This window comes from Gadus chalcogrammus, chromosome 8, assembly GCF_026213295.1.
Source record: "Gadus chalcogrammus isolate NIFS_2021 chromosome 8, NIFS_Gcha_1.0, whole genome shotgun sequence".
NCBI classification, from domain to species: domain Eukaryota; kingdom Metazoa; phylum Chordata; class Actinopteri; order Gadiformes; family Gadidae; genus Gadus; species Gadus chalcogrammus.
The window spans coordinates 11681855-11696492 of NC_079419.1; the positions used below are offsets into that span (position 1 = coordinate 11681855).

The window sequence follows — 14638 nt, forward strand, 5'->3', positions numbered from 1 at the left end:
TAAATAGGCCTAAACAATTGATCGAGAGTAGATAGCCTACACTAACGAATAAAGTAGGCTATAATTAAATTAAATTCATTCGATTTTTCATTTTTTCCTTTATTGAGGCTCAAGAACGAAATCTCCGTCCCCTTAGGAATTAGTCAGAGCAGCAAGATCTGGGAGTCTCAAAGAGTCGTTGTAATTAACTGAGACCATTTTCCATGCACGGAAATTTAGTTGGTCAGTCTCTGGTTTATTAGCCACATTTCTCCTGCACGATAAAACAGCACATGAAATGCCTATATCGGACCAAACAGCATAAATGGTTTAATTGGAAGAAAACAGTTTATTATTTAGAAGAGAAAATTGGACATTTTTGACCACAGGTTAAACTTTAAAAAATTTTATGTGTTTGAGCAGAACCATGCTTATCAAAGAACGAATTCATTTGTCAAACGCTTGGAACTGATCACTAATGACACCAATCAGGGAAAATGTGTAAGTCAAATTCCACACATTCTCCATAGCCTACTAATTTTACGGCAAACGCTCACATTTCTTTGCTTAAGTGACACCCTTCGCAGTTTTTTTCTTTTTATCGTTGACATGCATCTTTTCTCGTCTAAATATCAATAAGTCCCATTTCAACACATGGAAAAACGCCGAATATCTGAAAGCATGCTTTGGAAACACCATAGAGCTTGAGAAGCCGTCTTACCTTCAGCAGGCGCACAGGTTGTCGAGTCTGTGTTTGGACCTATGACGGAGCGACCAGAAATCCGGCAAAGGTACGAGATCTAACAGTCCAACGGCGACGACAGCAGAATACCAATAGAGCGCGAAAAAATTCCATCCAGCGGCGCGCGGTGACCCTTTCTCCCTCAAGAATATTGTATTCTTTATTTATATCTCGGCTCCAATCGCCCATTTATACGCCTTGGATGCAACGCACGCGTGAGTCAGAGCCTTGCCTCCCTCTGACGTTTAATGAATCTTCCCCCGAAACCCTTTGACAGACAGCCCCCACTTTAGGAAATCTGGGGGGAACAAAAATACGCACTGCAAAACATGCTACACTCTAAACGTTCAAGTCTATTTATTATATCTACAAGTATGCATGACAGAGTCACAACGTTTAAATCTAGGACTCCTATATATGTCAGTTACATAAATTTACCTTGAGATGTCGACCAAGGACTGACAAGGTTAGGTTTGGACCCCGAAAAGGCTATACTGTGAATATATACTCATTTTATTTAGTTAAGTAAGTCATATTTCAAAGAAGACATTTATTTTGAAGAATCCAGCTGGGTCGAGCTCAACTAAGGGCACTTCAACCAACCAACCAACCAACCCCAAAACAAGGGATAGCTCAGCCACACACGACCGTGAGTGTAACACCAGCACATACGTCCTCGTGACTCATCCATCCTCACCCCCCCCCACTCCCCCTACTCCCCTCCCCCTCCTCTCTCGACACAGGCTCTCACATGCAGAACACACCCTGATTATTGAGAAGAATGTTGCGAAACGCTGTCATCAACACCCTTTTTATGACCTTGACATGGACAACAACGCCGCGACGCTAGGCCGGCCTCGACCAGGCAGGCTTTTATAGTGGCATGGTGGGATGCCCTCCCTCCTCCATGGGTCGTTATCCTGGCTGCCTTGGACCGCTGGACGATCATAATGTGCACTGAGCCCCTTCAAATTAAACAGCCTTATCTGGGGAGACGTGGGCTATGGAGAAATGCTTTATTGTCCTCATAATAATAATTCACCACACACCCTATCAGGTGTAGCATCTATGGTAGATACAGCAGAATCCGGCGCGTTTGTGAATGTGTGTTTACGTGCAGTGGCGGATTTAGCAAAGTGGGGGCCCAAGGCAAAGACATGTATAGGGCCCACCTCATCCAATCTTTAAAAGAGAATGGAGAAAAAATATAGGCAGGCAGTCAGGCAGGTAAAGCTAATCTGCTGAGTAGTGTCCTCAGAATACTCAGAGTTCGGATAAGCATCACACTGTCGTGGTGGGTTGGATTCTTGTGTTTCTTTACAGGCAGCTATTCAGAAAGGCGCCAAGGAAAGGTGGTACACACAGACATGCACACACACACACACACACACACACACGCTCACACACACACACACACACACGCACACGCACACACACACACACACACACACACACACACACACACACACACAAACACGCACACGCACACACACACACACACACACACACACACACACACACAGACACACACAATGTCAGAGACAAGTTTTTTATTTTAAAGCCTACAAATGTACGACTCATGAAATGGGTCATTTCGTTTTTAAAACTTTGATGTATTTTGTGCATAAAATGAACGAGCAGTCTATGTAAACCGGACTACGCATTTAGGCCTACATCAGTTTCTCAGCATGGTTTAATATGCAACAGAAAAATGTTCTACATGACTGCCGCTGTTGATGGTTTGTTATCACTAAAGGTTTCGTTACCTTGCTGCACCCTTTACAGGCAGGTACGTGTGTGTGTATGTGTCTGTGCGTGTATGTGTGTGTGTGTATGTGTGTGTATGCGCGGGCAATATTGAGTGTGTGAGTGAATCAGGGTACAATGGAAATGTATTAAATGATGGTTCCATTGTTCCCCTTATTTCCACCTCCTTCTCATTGCATTGCCCAATGACCTTCAAACTGTTATTGCATGAGCCTGGACCCCTGGACCGGGCTTGGCTTACTTTCTGCGATTTTCTAACAAACACATTGTTCATAGCGTATGAAAAAAGATTACTATCATTTCCATATTCCATATTGAATGTTCAGATTTCTGCATTTACAAAAGGTGGCCATTTCCTCATAATGACCCAGTTTCAGTGATGGAAGAAATAAACTCAGAATCAAAGGCTGTCATCGACTGATTCTTTATTCCCTTAGCAAAGCTAAAGTGACGCGAGATGTTGAAAGTTTTACACTACATACAAGCTTGTCTAAAACTGTAATGTGGTAAATATCTCATGAGGATGAGGCAGGATAAGCTTCAATCATGGGTCGAGCCTTCACTGCCTCCAGAGTGATCGTCTTCATCGCACGACTCAGAGTCGTCTGTGTCTTCATCACTATCATCTCCTTCCTCCTCATCGTCGTCATCCTCATCATCGGTACCGAGCTCCTTCTCTTGGTCTAACGGAGAAACAACGGGGGAAAGAGATAGTCTAGCGGTCAGGGCATTTCGACTCCAAGCTGTAAGGTTATGGGTTCAAATCCCAATGTGCCCAGCAGCCTCCTGGACGAGGCGACCCTGAAGAAAGTATAACACATTTCAGGCCAATACGACGTAAATAAGTGTAGAAAGAGCACAGAGCCGACCAAAGCCTCCATTCTGAGGGGCATCTATTTGTTACTCATTTACAGCTTCTGCCGCCACTGAGATGAAACTCGGCTTCCTAGCTGACTCCAAGATGGCCCCTGAAAGCTGTACATCTCTCTATACCAGGCTCACGGGGAAGGGAAGGGGGAGGCTTTGGGAAGGCCAAAAAGAAGAAAGGAACCCCTTCAATCTTTTTCTTGTTTTACTTGTATGTTGCGGTTAATTTGTTAATGTCACAGTCAAGGTTAAACAATGGCTGCTTTGTGAATGTATTCCAAAACTCCATATTGTGACGTTGTTGTAGATAGTTTGAATGTATAGTTAATGCTCTGAGTAAAAGTAGTCGTAGTTGTGCTCCTCCCTGTCACATGTTGCTACATGGTTGGTACATCATGTTAACTCTTGTATGTGATAGAGGCATTCGTTTTCTTTGGGCATACGTTGCAACTTGACTCGAGATTGTTGTTCTCACAGATGTAAACAACCCCAAGCCAGGGATCATTGGCAGACAATTTAATCTCATATGCACATGTAGTTTATTATGTCTAATTAATAAGGTGATGAGTGGATTTTAATCACTGAGCACCTCACCGCCTTACATCAGATATAACTGTAATGTGTAATGTTTGTTTTAATTCTTTAGGTTGTTATCGACTGATGAGGAGGAACGTTTATGTTAATGAGACACTGGGGTGGGGGATACAGGCTGATTGGTCACTGCATGTAGGAGGAATCAACTCATAGTGTTTATCCTTGACTCTACCAGCTATTTAATTCAAATAATTTATGATTCACTTAAAGTCGTTCTTGGTAAAAGTATCTTCTGAAAATAACTACGTTTTTTAATGCATTAACAGCCATGTGAGACCATCCTGAACCCTTGGGACCACCGATCACTTCTTCACTTAAGAACTGCCTGGCATCTCTGCAGACAAAGACACCTCTGAAAACCCCAAAGTGGATGGACCAATCAGCGGTGGGGGGTGGGACTTTAAATAACATCTTCACACACAGGCACGAGGTCAGGTGTATCAAGAGGCTACATGAACAGACCTACAATGAACCCACTACTGGCTGAAAATACACCAGGTCACCTTCCCACCTTCCAAGAGCTTCTGCTGGATCAGGGGCAGGAACTGGACGGCCTCTGGGTTCTCCGGCTCGTAGACCAGAACTGAGGAAGAGAAGGGGGAACAGAAGAGGGAACCATCATGGGTGTTTCGGGTTTAGCTCATCCAGAGCAGCCATAGCAGTGAGTGAGCCAGTGCCCCAGACAGGGTGGTGTGCTAATCAACGTAGGGTGACAGGGGGACGGATGTCAAACACATACTCATGTGACACAGCCGGCTGGCTAGCCCCAGGTCTCGCCTCATCACCGACGACAGGAACTGAAAGTGTTGCAAAGAAACACACACGTGTTGGAGCTAGGCGTCTGCGTTTTTCAAATCTTGTTCAACAGAGTCGCCGAGCAGGTCGTGTGTCTCTTTTGTACCTCGGCCATGAGTTCAAGTGGAGCTCCTTCCTTCTCCTCCTCTTCCTCCTTGTTGTCCGTCTTATCCTCTAACTGTCCCTCTTCCTTGCTGTGGGGCTCAGGTCGGGGGAGGGGTGAAGGGGGAGCTGAACGCCGCTTGTCTACTAGCGAGTAAAGACCATAGTTATCGTCAACATTGATTTCATATTTGTCAACTTCATCGTCATTCCCACCATCACTACCACCCTCATCCCCAACATCATCATCATCATCACCACCACCGCTACCATCATCAGCACCGTCACCACCATCGCCTACAACACCATCATCACTCTCACTACAAGCATCCCCCTAATCCCTACCATCATCACCACCTCCCCATAATCACCCCCATCCCTACCAGCACCCCATCAACATCACCAACCCCCCCCCCCACTGCCCTCACCCCCACCACCACCATCATCAAGCTACAGAACCTTCTGGTTCCGCAGCCCCCATAGTTTGACCTCTGTGAAAATGAATCTGCGGCAGACTGCTTGTGTCTCCTCCAGGTCACCCACCTGTCCCCTCTGAGTGTGGAGGGGATGGGATGAGAGGGTCATGATGGAGAGCTTCTCCTCCTGGCAGGCACACAGGTTCTCCAGCCCTAATAGTAATAGTAATAGTAATTAGTAATACTACTAATACGACTACTATTCTTATTACAATACAATTACTGTTACTGTTAGCATTACTAACTGTTACTATAACAACTCTAACTATTAATATTAATAGTACTACTACTGTTACTGTTAATATTACAATTAAGGTTACTATCACTACTCTTATTACTTTTAAAATGACTGTTACTGTTACTAATACAATAGCTTTTAAGCATTTTAGTCCTAGTGATATTACTATCACTATGACTCAAATACTTCAAATACTGTTACTATTAGTTTTACTATTACTGTTAATGTTACAAATCAATTACTATTGCTATTATTGTTACAAATTACTATTGCTGTTACTGATCTTTCTACTACTGCTGTTTAACTTAAATTACTACTTTTAATATTTCCTTTTTTTCAAAGAAATAAGACGCTAGTAATCCCTGAGGGTAAACAAAGGAATCATGGAATGAAGACGCGGAGAATCAGGAAGACCCAAGTGAATTCCCTTTCGAACCACGATGGCCCAGTTGATTGTTGACACCTCATGCCATCACCTTCCCCATCCCATAATCCACTATCGCGATTCATTCGTTAGGGAGAATCTACCTGCATTCCCATTACAGCGTCCACTCTAGTGTCAACCCCATGCGGCGATAACTGCGTCCGCTCGTCTCCCGCGCGCGACTCCAGCGACTTTCTGAAAGGCTACCGAGGGAGGAGGGGAGGTACAGGTTCTGCGTTGGCAAATTACCGCTAGGGAAAATAACAGCTCTAGCAACAGTAACCTGGTCACGTGATGCGTCGTGATGATTTCACCCACCAGATTTGTGTGGGGGGATCAACCTATGGGATCAACGGTTACCTACGCTAGCTCTGCTCCATTATTTAATAATCAATAGGAAAGGGTTCAAGGAATCATGAAGTGAAACGGCATCTAGTCTGAATGAAGGTGTCCTTTTTAATCCATGCACAGTCTGGAATTAAGAATAAAAAATAAATAAAGAGCTTCTGGGGGGTTGCATTACTGCTCCTCGACGACATGTGGTCAGTCCGGGTGAACTAGCAGTGGGCCTGTAAGGTCTCTGAAGTCGTGTCAAAGTTGTTTGCTCACCCGCTCATAATCTGAGCCAACAGGCCACTTTTGCTTGACGAGGGTGAAGGGAAAAACGGTCTGTCTAGTTACTGGATCAGATAAAATGAGACGGAGAGGTAATAAAGTCTGTCGGCACGAGGACCTTGGATTTATTAAGTAAAGTGGCAACGGTTATACAGAGTCATAAAGCGTGAGAAATCGAATATGTCTAAGTCCCTAATCAGCGCTGATGGTTCGTCCAGAGCTTCGCCTCCGTGGAAGGTCTGCTTCAGAAGAAGAGGGTGAAGAGTCCCTGTGTGGTACAGTTTTTATGCTGTATCCTCCTCTCGATGAGGTGTGTGCGTTTGAGGTGTGTGTGGTTCTGTGTGTTTTGGCTCCCAGGCCCTGAGAGAGCTTCGTAACAGGGGAGAGTTCCTTGTGTCTCCGGTGTCATAAATTAAAACGGGGAGTGCCCCCCTGAAATGTCTCGTGTGTGATAATTTAATGTGGCTCTCAGGCCCCTGGTGTGGGCAGAGGTATCTCTTGGTTCCTCCTAACGGGGAAGAGCTCTCAAAATGTCTCCTGTGTGATAATTAATGTGGCTCTCCCGTTCTGGAGATGATACTGGTGCATTGTCTGAGTGTCCACCATCTGCCTGCCTGGGAGATGGGGCCTTCAGCTCCGGCCTTGACCTGACTATATATTATCATGTTTGTGTTGTTGGGTTAGAGCAAGAGTTGACTATATTATAATGTGTCCATGTGATGTGCTCATCAGGCTAGGGTAGGAGTTAGCTATATTTATAATGTACATGTGATGTACTCAGCAGGTTATTTTTCCCAACATATCCCCCTCAAGTCGTCGCAAGACGACTTTTACTCATTTGGGGTACGAGGGATAGGACTCCAGCACGGGACTACCATCATAACACCATTAGAAATAACAGAAAGAAGGCAAATGACCATAAAAACAAACAACCATGAGCATGGGACTAAAATAAGTCGCTGGACCGGGTGTATGGGGAACCACGTGGGAGAAACGCCACCCATGCTTCAGACATGGGTATGCCATACACACCCCACCTAGGGGGTGGCATCCACCCCGGCCTTACATCGCGAGCAGACAATACCAACAATACTGGCCGCAGATAATACACAAAAAAGAGAAAAAAAATAAAAAAATAAAAAAATAAAAAAAATACAACAAGCATACAACAATACTAAAACAAATATCAAACGATACCAAAAAAACAACAACCAACAACAAAGCTGGCCACACAACAAAACCAACACCAAACCATAATAATAACAACGAATTGCAACAATAAAACAAACTCCGAACAATAACAGTATCAGCAAAAAGCAACAATAAGGCTAACAGTAAACAATAACAAAAATGCAACAATCACACAGACACTACACAATAATAATCACAGGAAAGAAATGCAACCATGAAACGTGTCCCTAAATAACAATAATAATATCAGAAAGATATGAGGTACACAACGAATGGCAATCCCCCTCAACCCATCCCTAGATGACCACACACTAAGGATGTGAGGAGGAGTTAACTGGTCGTGTAACAATAAGCAATCACACGCATGGGGTATCCAGGGTAGGCCCGGGGCACGGGAACAACTAAGAAACCACAGAATGGTCCTGAGCGTCATCACGGGCAGGTGGTCGCAAGGCGCCACCTGAGCATTAGACCCTTTTATTCAACTGCGCTCAGGACCTTATCTGATAAACGGGCAATCAAGGCCCCTGGAATCTCGCCCGTGTGTATCCCCGAGCTCCATCTAGTGGGACAGCGATATAAACAACAACATTTGCGTTCCCGGCGTCGGTTGCGTAGACGCGGGCATAGATATGGGAGCGGCTAAAAACAGTGAAGCGTACAGAAGCGAATACAGCCAGGGGTGCCCTCAAGCCTTAAGGGAACGGGCCGCAGCCCCTGGTACCGGAACGCAGATCCCTGGTCCGGGCGACGTGGGTGCATCAGGTGGGAGGGGGGTGGTGCCGTTGGCGGGGACGGGAATGCGGGAATGGGGCAGCCCACCTGGAGAGGTTACTAGCACGTCACAGGCGGGGGGGGGGAGGGAAAGGGGGTGTCGTGGTGGGGTTTGCTTGTAGTGGCTGGGATGGGGAAGGGTGGGGGGGGGGGTCAGGTGATCTTCATGTATTGGCGCGCTGCATTGCGTGGGGGGCTCTTGGACAGTGGGGCAGGGGTCTGTTCCATGTTCTCCAGCCGGATCAGGTCGGGCCCCTCTGGTGGTCCCTCGTCCAAACTCTCGATCCCCAGGTAAGCTTGGATGGCACCTGCTGCACCTGTAGCGCCCATCGCTCATTGGGCTCTCCATCCATCCTGGGAAGGGGTCATTAATGCCGGAATTCTCTCTGCCAAATCTAATCTGAGGGACTGTAACCCTGCCAGCACCCTGGCCACCGACCCATCCGGTGCTGTGTTATTGGGGATAAAAGTACAACATGTCGTCTTTATCATCCCACACACCCCTCCTTGCTCTGCCAATAGCATATCTATATCTATATAGTCCCTTGACCTTATCCGTGGAAAAATCGACAAAACGTTGCTGATTATAGTATATACTATTTATCCAAACAACATTTTTGTTAATAGTGGACCACCAAAACAGGACTGATTCAAACCCTGCCGAAATCTGATTGCATCATCCTTGGGTAGTTGGTCGGCTCCGGGCGTGTCTGCATCTGGCTCCTCCTCTGGCCCTGGAACTTTGTGTTCCTCTTGCTGGAATTACAAACTTATGTACAACAGTTAGATGTTCAAACATATTTTCCTTAATCCTATTTCTAATTATTCTAATGGAAGTCCCTTTTGGGACCCTTGAATGTTAAGTGAAGGCATGGGTCGACCCTTAAGCATTTCATGCGGGGTTAGATGCGTCGTTCTGTTAGTTTTCATGCGATAACTCATTAGTGTCAGTGGTAGTGCATCAATTCAATTTAGTGCCTGCACAAATGTTGTTAATTTTTGTCTTGAGCGTCCCATTCACTCTTTCCACCATACCTTGTGGTTGAGGATTGGGGCGTAATCTAGTCTTTATTTGACATGCAAATGTTGAATCACTTGTTTGAGTGTTCTCTGAATAAACGTTTTGTCTGAGCTTATTTCTGACGGAAGTCCAAACCTTGCCTTGACTTCTCCAGTCAGAAACTTGATTACTGTAGTCGCACTTTGGTCTTTTGATGGGACTGCTTCTACCCATCTGTTGAACACTGTATTTCACACTCATTTAGCTGGATGTCAATCATTGTTTGCAAGTATGGTGAAGAAAAACCTTGTTTTCTAATTATTATTATTATTATTATTATTATTATTTTTTTTTTAATTCTCAATACCTCCCCCCTTGCGCAGTGGTCAAAACCATGCACATTAAATGATAAGCAAATCTAAGAACGCCGTTGGTGCAACCAACGTCTAACCTTAACCATCAGCAAATTAAAGCCAATCTTTTGGGAAGGGAAATCGAAACCAGTATGTCCAAAACCAAAGCCCAATATGGGTGGGTTTACCATCAGCCGCCTGAAACCACGCTGTTCCAAAGTCATGCACTAAACCGAAAAACGTACATGCGTTAGTGGGCTTCTATACCACAAAGGTAAAATAAAATAAAATAAAATAAAACGCGACATGCCCCGTTCCAAGACCACCTCTGCTGCCAGAGCTGACATATCTGACCCCTGTTCCTCCTCCACCTTACATCCCACCCGGCACTTCCTATGATTGTTGCAGCTCGTGACTTCATGATCAAGTAAGCCAGTGCCCACAGCGACTCTGCCAAGTAATCGTGACTGTGCCTGCCTTAGGTCGTCCCGGGTGTCAAGGTGGGATCTTACCCGTCGTTGGCTAACCAGCCTTCCATACTGACTCGCTGCAGGATGCCATACCTGGAAGATACAATCAATCCCCACCCATATGGTGGTATAGATCGCAAAGTGGAGGGATGGAGACAGAGTCTTCAGCCCCAACTGCCCTATGCAGCCAAGTGTGTGTGCGTAATGAATACACCTCAGGGAAACTATAAAACAAAAAGTCATTTATCAGAGTTAAAATTATTAAAGTGTTTGCAGCAGCAGTAGTGGCATTTGAAAGTTAAACCCACTACTTCCGAATCCAAATTGACAACATAGCATGTAGGATCCCTTCCCAGCAGATGTAGCGCTAATCCACCTGTCATCCTTGACCAAAGAGATATACCCCATATTTTAATAGGTGTTGTCCTACTTGTACAGTTGATCAATATTACGTTTTATTTTTTTTTTATTATTATTCTCATCTTTATCATATCCATATCTATTCAATTATTCTTTCCTGTGTGAAAATAATATTAATCACTTAGTTGATAGCAACACCTTCTTTAGTCCAATTGCATTAGATTAGCATCACTGTTGTCCTATTAAAGTATCAACGTTATTGTCCTTATAACCTCCTCATGAACTTCGATGTTCGTCATCATGAATGATAACTGTTGTCCTAGGAAGACAAAAAACAAAACTAAAACTAAAACAAATTAGCCATAATGTGAATATCCACTGTGTGTCTCCCTGCTTCTCTCTCCCTCCTTCGGGAGAACACGCTCTCTCTCCCTCCTCAGTACGGGGTGCTGTTTGGTGCAAGACAACAGATAAGGGTGGAATGTGGCTTCTCTCTCTCTCTCTGTGTCTCCCACCCACGTTGGGTGCGGCCATAACGCCTTGAAAGCGAGTGTGCTCTGGGGGCTGGGTGTGAGAGAAACCATGGGTAGTTCCTTTTCTCGGCCAGCAGAGGGGTTGTTCAGGTGAAACCTATGGACAGAGACTACAAGGAACTTCAAACATGGCAGACAGGGAACTACAAATTGATCAAAGCCTGAAAACTCAACAGAGCTCTACCTGCATTCCTTGGATATGTGGTATTTTATGGCGTATGGCCACCACACGCTTTCAGTTGAACACACTCTATTTCCTTTCTCTGTACTGTGTGTTAGTGTGTCTCTCTGTACTGCCTGAATGGTGTAGCTCGACAAATGGGGGGGGAAATGTGTTCTCTCTCTCTCACCCTTCCTCACTCCCCTTAGGGTCAAGCAGCAGCTAGGACCGTTAACAGATAAGCCTGGAATGCAACATCCTCAACTCTCCATCATGGAACAAGGCCTAATAACTATCTCTCACACACAAAAAGATCCTTCTGTCCCTTCATTCACAAATAACTTTTCACTTTATTATATATAACTTAATACTGCTCCCCCTTTCCAAATTTCTATATACACAAAACTAGAAGCTGACCACCGAAATTGGTACAGGCCTCGTCAGGCCGAACCAAAACACCCTCACAGGTTCTAACTTCCATACAATTTTAGGGAGGGGAACTACAACATGAGGTGGAGTAGAGGACTTCAAATATGGTGGACGGGGACCTCAAATGGGAGGACTACACATATGGGAAAGGGGATTACACTCTGGGCCTGAAAACCATACAGAGCCCCTTCTCGTGGTCCTGAAACAACCGTTCATTGTTAGAAAAACACGCACTCTATCGCTACCTCCAACTGTCTAGAGGGAAAATGGTCCCTCTCGATCGTCCTTCGACTTTAGCTCTCCTTGCTATCTCTCCTTGCTATCTCTCTCGCTCCCTCTCACACACACACCTAAACAGACCTTTCTCATTCTGTCTCCTCCAAACGCACACACAGAAACATCACCTCTTGCGTACACGCGCACAGAGACGCACACAGCCTTTCTCACTCTGTCTCCTCTAAACGCACACACAGAAACATATCGACAGACTTCTCATTCCGTGTCCCGCACCCACAAACATCAGACACGGTAAAATAGCGTTGAGCATAACAAAGCAAGCAAGCGTTGCACACATAGCTGGGTTATCATTGATTGATTTATTTCTATATTAAGCCGGCCCACAAATACGCTCGTTCTCTTTCTTTCTCTCTCTCTGGGCCTCTTACACACACACACACACACACAGCCACTCCGTCACTCTCTCTCTGGGCCTCTTACACACACACACACACACACTGTCTCTCTGTGTGTCACTCGTGCCCCAGGCATACTGTTTCCTCTGCAAAGGGAATCTAACCCTGATAAAGGACTCTAACCTTCTTACCACATAGAATTATTTAATACACATTCATTACTTGGCCATCGGTAGTCTTGTATCACTATGACCGATTCTTATAGGCCCTTCTCTTTCTTCTCATTCCCTCTGGGTTCCACCCGCGGCCCAGGCATCCCTCCGGGTTCCATTCTTGGCCCAGGCATTTATTACTAGGCCATCGGTAGTCTTGTATCACTATGACCGATTATTATAGGCCCTAGTTTTTTCTTCTCATTCCCTCTGGGTTCCACCCGCGGCCCAGGCATCCCTCCGGGTTCCATTCTTGGCCCAGGCATACATTGTTCGGCCATCGGTAGTCTTGTATCACTATGACCGATTATTATAGGCCCTATGGTCTCGAGGGTATTCTTTCACCATGCAACGAGCCGATATTCGATGTGTCACGCGTTCAGGGTCAATTGGGTTTATGGGGCAATGCTGGAATGTAACTCTATTCGTCCCCACGAGATATCCCGTAGCGAACCGCTCTCACAGTCTCACCTCCTAATGTGGTTCCTATATAACTATGCAGAATTTGGATTTTATCAACAGGTTCTGCCTACCTTTTGTTGGGCGTACGCGAGGTGAGACTGCAGGAATCGGTCCGGTGCTCCGGGGTCCCGAGGTCGTGCCGCTCTCCGTCTCTCGTTTCCCAGTTGCGTGTTCAATTCAGAAAAAATCACGTCGGAGGTCACCAAATTGAAGGGAAAAACGGTCTGTCTAGTTACTGGATCAGATAAAATGAGACGGAGAGGTAATAAAGTCTGTCGGCACGAGGACCTTGGATTTATTAAGTAAAGTGGCAACGGTTATACAGAGTCATAAAGCGTGAGAAATCGAATATGTCTAAGTCCCTAATCAGCGCTGATGGTTCGTCCAGAGCTTCGCCTCCGTGGAAGGTCTGCTTCAGAAGAAGAGGGTGAAGAGTCCCTGTGTGGTACAGTTTTTATGCTGTATCCTCCTCTCGATGAGGTGTGTGCGTTTGAGGTGTGTGTGGTTCTGTGTGTTTTGGCTCCCAGGCCCTGAGAGAGCTTCGTAACAGGGGAGAGTTCCTTGTGTCTCCGGTGTCATAAATTAAAACGGGGAGTGCCCCCCTGAAATGTCTCGTGTGTGATAATTTAATGTGGCTCTCAGGCCCCTGGTGTGGGCAGAGGTATCTCTTGGTTCCTCCTAACGGGGAAGAGCTCTCAAAATGTCTCCTGTGTGATAATTAATGTGGCTCTCCCGTTCTGGAGATGATACTGGTGCATTGTCTGAGTGTCCACCATCTGCCTGCCTGGGAGATGGGGCCTTCAGCTCCGGCCTTGACCTGACTATATATTATCATGTTTGTGTTGTTGGGTTAGAGCAAGAGTTGACTATATTATAATGTGTCCATGTGATGTGCTCATCAGGCTAGGGTAGGAGTTAGCTATATTTATAATGTACATGTGATGTACTCAGCAGGTTATTTTTCCCAACAAGGGGAAGTATCTTATAATGGCGTGTTATCCTCCTCACAGCTAGCGGACCGGGGAAACCATCGCCAAACAGATCCTCGTCTCCCTAGCAACGCTACCCCTAGCCCTTCCGGGGTAGAGCAACCTGCGGTATGGACAACACCGCCCGAACCGTAGACTACTGGGGAAAACTGTTGATTGCAAACCGTCTCCAAAAGCCGTCGTCCCTCATATTTCATCCAATAAGTGGCTGTAACTGCAACATTAGCTGCGCATACATCGACGGAATTGTCTGCCGCGACTCTTAAATCATCAAGTCAGTGCCGAGTCTGCCGGCGTGCGCGCGCTCGTGCACGGGCATGGGCACGTCGCTCATTCTAGCTTCTGGGATTTGCGGCTCTCCTCTCAAGTGCTGGTATAATTTATGCGGATGAAAGCGAGTCAAACTGACAGACCACTCACACCGGGAGCCGGGACACATCCATATCCATATCCATTCCGATGGGCCTCATGGGA

The 14638-nt window shown here is 45.8% G+C and overlaps 2 protein-coding genes across 3 annotated transcripts in view; both read right to left on the minus strand.

Annotated features, from left to right (window-relative positions):
• LOC130387573 (glutamate decarboxylase 1-like) overlaps positions 1-824 on the minus strand; it is a 16735-nt gene extending 15911 nt beyond the window's left edge. The window contains exon 1 of the mRNA XM_056596740.1: positions 701-824. The gene's annotated coding sequence lies outside the window, so the exon portion shown is untranslated. The remainder of the gene's footprint in view (positions 1-700) is intronic.
• A 2081-nt stretch (positions 825-2905) lies between these two features.
• erich2 (glutamate-rich 2) lies at positions 2906-14430 on the minus strand. 2 transcript variants are annotated; one of them, XM_056597374.1, is made up of 7 exons: positions 14146-14430; positions 6594-6633; positions 5390-5475; positions 4851-4990; positions 4689-4746; positions 4461-4532; positions 2906-3171 (listed from the first exon to the last, which is right to left on the minus strand). In XM_056597374.1, the coding sequence occupies exons 2-7, from the start codon at positions 6599-6601 to the stop codon at positions 3029-3031; spliced, it is 507 nt and encodes a 168-aa protein (XP_056453349.1). In that variant the 5' UTR covers positions 6602-6633; positions 14146-14430; the 3' UTR covers positions 2906-3028. The 2 variants fall into 2 exon arrangements, with proteins under 2 accessions (XP_056453349.1, XP_056453348.1); XM_056597373.1 differs by having other exon boundaries at positions 4851-4993.
• Between the last annotated feature and the right edge of the window lie 208 nt (positions 14431-14638).

What these genes read in the sequence shown, in the direction of transcription:
- erich2 (XM_056597373.1), bottom strand. An exon ending in TCCACACTCAGAGGGGACAG is followed by an intron (nt 4,994 to 5,389) that starts GTGGGTGACCTG and finishes TTTACTCGCTAG; the next exon opens with TAGACAAGCGGCGTTCAGCT. An exon ending in CACTTGAACTCATGGCCGAG is followed by an intron (nt 4,747 to 4,850) that starts GTACAAAAGAGA and finishes CAACACTTTCAG; the next exon opens with TTCCTGTCGTCGGTGATGAG.